This window comes from Buceros rhinoceros, unplaced genomic scaffold, assembly GCF_000710305.1.
Source record: "Buceros rhinoceros silvestris isolate BGI_N320 unplaced genomic scaffold, ASM71030v1 scaffold20587, whole genome shotgun sequence".
NCBI classification, from domain to species: domain Eukaryota; kingdom Metazoa; phylum Chordata; class Aves; order Bucerotiformes; family Bucerotidae; genus Buceros; species Buceros rhinoceros.
Genome location: NW_010424209.1, coordinates 1252 through 5706, shown reverse-complemented (window position 1 = coordinate 5706; position 4455 = coordinate 1252). Strand labels below are relative to the sequence as shown.

Genomic DNA, 4455 nt, shown 5'->3' with positions numbered 1-4455 from the left:
GGCGGAAAGAAGGACGTAACAAGAACCTGGAAGGAAGTAACAAGTAACTTCCTTACAAGAAGTAAGGAAGCAACATGGAGGGTAAAATTGCACTTAATGCTGCCTGTTCAGCCACACTGTTCTGGCAGTGTCCCAGTTCTCAAAGCCTCTATTCACACCAGATAAGGCGGTTTCTCCCTGCTGGAATTTTTCCTGCATAATGGGACAGAATCTCTTTAGCTGAGTTTACACGAGAAATTTAATGTGGTGCATCAGGAAACCTAATTTTCCTCAGGTAGGAAGAAGAGGAGCCCATTTGCTTGACAGTTGTAAGGAAAGATTTCTTTCTTGAGCACTCGTGTGTGGAAATGAGCTTGAATGCTCAAGATGTGTAGAAATTTCTAGAACGCCACTCAAGCAGGGGGAAAAAAACAACCAAAGCAGCCAGCACCGTGTCAGCATAGAGGCACTATAAATTATTGGGTGAGTTGGACACAGCGATAAAGGAAGGCTTCATCCCTTAACATGGTTTTCATCAAGAGGCTAAAACAATGAAGTAAATCGATGTGGTTGTGCTGGATAGTTTTTATGCAGAGAAAAAGCCATAGAAACAGATGATTTACTGTATAGGGCTCAAGAGTTAAAAAAATTCAATAAAATATGAGGAGCTATTAAACTGTAAAGATGGATGGAAAGTCTTCCATCAGGATGCTGATAACTCAGAAACATCTAGGTGAAGCACATAAGCAAAGATGGCTCTGAGAAGAGATTACTAAATAATGTTGAAGGGAAAATATCTGTAAAGGCTGTTCCTCACCTGCTTCCCACTTAGAACTTAAGCATTTCTCTATGCTGATGAATTAGGACTAATTATCGGATGAGATTGAGCTGTAAGAAATGGAAAAGGTTAAATTCTGGATTTGCTCCATGTTTTTCCTATACCAGAGGCTGGAAAAGATACATTTTTTGAATAAACTCATGTGGAATTTGAGTTGTGTTGTGACGGATTAAGCGAGATGACTCTGTGCTTTAGGGCGAGTGACAAAGACATCTCGCTGCTCCGAATCCAGAGGGAGAACATCGGTGTAACTTCTGCCCCACTCTGTCTTTAGTAATGTAACAGCAGCGCAGGAACAGGTAGTTCTTGGGTCAACGTTTTGTGGTTTGCTCTTGCGGGTAATCATCAATTTGCTTCCTGCAGCGTGTTTGTGTTTCTCTTGTATTTCATATACTCAGGAAAATGTGGCAATTTGCATTGGATTTCTTCATCCCCTTTTCTTCATTCATTCTGCACAATGCAGAAACTGTACTTGTACTGTGTGCTCAAGAACCATGCTGGAGGCACTCCCGTTTCTGAGAGGTCAGCAAAAACCTGATACTGACTGGGTTTCCTAAATATTACTCCCGTTTAAAAATTTGTTATGTATTGTTTTTAAACCTCTGGTGATGCCCTAGATTAAAGATTTTAATTTATTTGTTGCAAACATATCCCTTAAATACAAAATGTTAATCATAAACATATTTATTTTTAAGATAATTAAGCTTGTTACATGAACATATGTGGACCATAACACTTAGCCAGACAATCTTTACTAGTTAAATTTTGATTTAACTTTGTAAACCACTGTGTCCTTCATTTTACTACGTGGAACAAACATCTCTCAGTTCCCTTAGAATTAGTTAATAAATATTTATGAATTCTTGAAATGTTCTAGGATGCAAACAAAGCACTGGAAAAATAAAACACGTTTTTGTTAACTGTTACATCTAGGAAAAAGTCAATTTACCATAAACGTTAAAATTTAGGTTAGTTTGTGTGAGGAAATAATTTATGAAAATGGTAAATTAGGCATCCTTTAGAGAGGATTCAGTGATGAAGAAAGAAATTAAATAATTTAATTTATAATTAGCATGTACTATTTGGACATGTATAATTGGATAATTTGATCTTTAGTAAAGATCATCTATATCGTCTTCATTGACAAATGGTATTTACTTCATCAAGGATAGCACTATCACTTCTTTGTACAGAAGATAAGGGGATACCTTTTTCTGTGCAAGATACAAGGTGCTGTGTCTTCAGTCAAGGCTTCCATAAACTGCTTAGTGATCTCCTCAGACAGGACTGTTAGAGCGAGGCAGACAGTTTATGCTTTGTAACCAGTTCAGTGCACTGAAAGTGTTAGGTGTCACAGGTATCACAGCACACGGGCCGCAGTCTCACAAGATTTCAGCAAACAATTAACTATTTGAAAGTTAAGACTGTTTCATTTAACTGCAGTGGAAAGCTCCTTCCAGCCTCTTGGTTGGGACTCTCGAATCAGTGACTGGGTGGCAACACCGCAATGGCCCAGTCCCAGTACTAGTACGCTAAGTACTGCAGTAACAGAGCACCAGAGGGGTTTCTCACACCTACGTCCTAACTTGCTGTACTACTGCGCGTTCATGAGAACACCCTTGATTCCCACAGTGTATCTTCTTAAGCAAACGTCGTAATTTGTTGGGGAAGTTTTTGTTAATGTATCTGTAGAGCAGAGGCATTACAAAGCTGCTTGAGAAAGCCAAGAACTTTGATAAAATCTTGGTAAAATGTAATATTCGACTGAAATTTTCATCTGCAATTCTTCCTTGAGCATTAGTAAATGTGCTTACCAAGAGAATAACGTAATAGGGTGTCCATAGCGTGAACTGTGTACAGACTGTGGCAATCAAAAGCCTGTGCACCGATGGATCTAATCGTCCAGTGTCTTGATCCAGTGGTGTAGCCTCTTTGCGTATTCTCAAGATTAGTATCAGTGCATACAGTACAGCGATAGCTGGTACGACATACCCGATAAAGACCATGATGGCGTCTGCTGCTTCTTTGTTCTGCATCTTGGAACATTCAATGATTTTAGTGGATACGTGATTGCAGACGTAGAACAGGAGAGATGAAAAACTTGTAAGCATAGCACCACCCCATATGAATCCACAGACGTGTTTGGTGTTGTACACGCTTGACATGTAAGTTCTAGGTAGAGCGCGTTCGATGTAGTAGTCCAGACTGAGTAACGTAGTAGAGTACATGGTAACTAAAGACGAGACATTGAATAAAATAAGTAAGGTAATATAAAATTCATTGTTAGAATTCCAGATGGCCCATTTTGTATTGGCAAGACCGAGAAGGTACATTGGTGCCAGTGTGTTGATGATGAGCCCAGCAATGGCAATGTTGACAAAGTAAACATCTGGCATAGTCATACTAGCTTTGTTATAGAGATTAACCAGGACCAGCAAGCCATTGTAACACAGGCCAATGGGGAAACATATAATGAGGTAGAGTAGGGAAAAGATGGAAAGTGCAAGGTGGAAGTCATGGCAGAGATGCTGGTCCTCACTGTTCTCGGTGCCGTTGTTTACGGTTTCACAGCTCCACATAATGATTTTTAGCTTTTGTATCTTCTCCGCTGGTTAACAGCTTTTCTGTAGAAAGAGAAATAGTGGAAGTATTGTTGAAATACTGTATCGTAAGTGAAATGCAATGTAGTGTGAAGAAAACGTTTTAGAGATAGAGATTATACACTTCACATAACTGATTGGTTTAAGGTCAGTGACTGAAAAGCCTTTTGATCTTGTTAGTCTAGAAGAAAGTCATCTGTGACTCAAAAATTCATGAGGCTAATAAATGTTCTGAAGTTCTAACTTCAATGACGTTAGTGGCAAGTGAGTTGATACAGGATACTCAACAGAAGTAAATCATAAACCACATACCTTTAAAATAAGTACGGATGCAATATACACGAAGATTAGTACAACATTTTTTAAAATTACTAAACAGTACCTTTTATATAAATAATAATATACCAGAGCAGTAGCTGAAGGATTGAAGGATATAAGCCGAAGCACAAATCTTAGCAATAAGGTGGGGAACAGGGTTCTCTAAGGTGCTAAATAAGCCTTCTCTTTAAAAGATGGTTTCTGAAGAGGCACATCCAGGGCAGGGTGGTGGATGTATACTGGATCACTGACAAAATTTACAAAGTCTACAAGGAAACTGGGAAAAGAGGTGAAGGGTGGTTTTGTTATAGGTCACTTTGTATTCAGACTTCCAACCTAAAACCATTTAGTTCTGAAAAAACAATGGACCTCTGTAGTCTGGGGAACTTCGTATCAGGGCAGCCTGGCTTTCCCAAAAGGTAAGAATTAGCTATCGTTTCCTCTCAAAATAGCTTGAATTCTTTAAGAAGTCCGCTAGGATCAGCAGTCATTGTCCAGCTCTCTTTGGTTTATTATCAGCAGAGGGATAACGTTTTAACTGAAATCAGCAAACTTCAAAGTTCCTCTACAAAAGGCAGAAATAAGAAATAATCCCTGAAGTACAACTCAAAACATCCACAGCCTTCAAATCATTGGTTATTATTCCTGCCAGCCCATTTCTGGGATGGCGTAGGTGATATCCCAGGTCACGTGTACTCTGATGCTGTCACTTACTGAGTG

General features: G+C 39.1%; 1 protein-coding gene across 1 annotated transcript; it reads right to left on the bottom strand.

The window, feature by feature from the left end:
- Positions 1-2391: 2391 nt before the first annotated feature.
- On the bottom strand, positions 2392-3438 carry GPR146 (G protein-coupled receptor 146). The gene has a single exon (XM_010140714.1). The coding sequence runs from the start codon at positions 3394-3396 to the stop codon at positions 2392-2394; it is 1005 nt and encodes a 334-aa protein (XP_010139016.1). The 5' UTR covers positions 3397-3438.
- Between the last annotated feature and the right edge of the window lie 1017 nt (positions 3439-4455).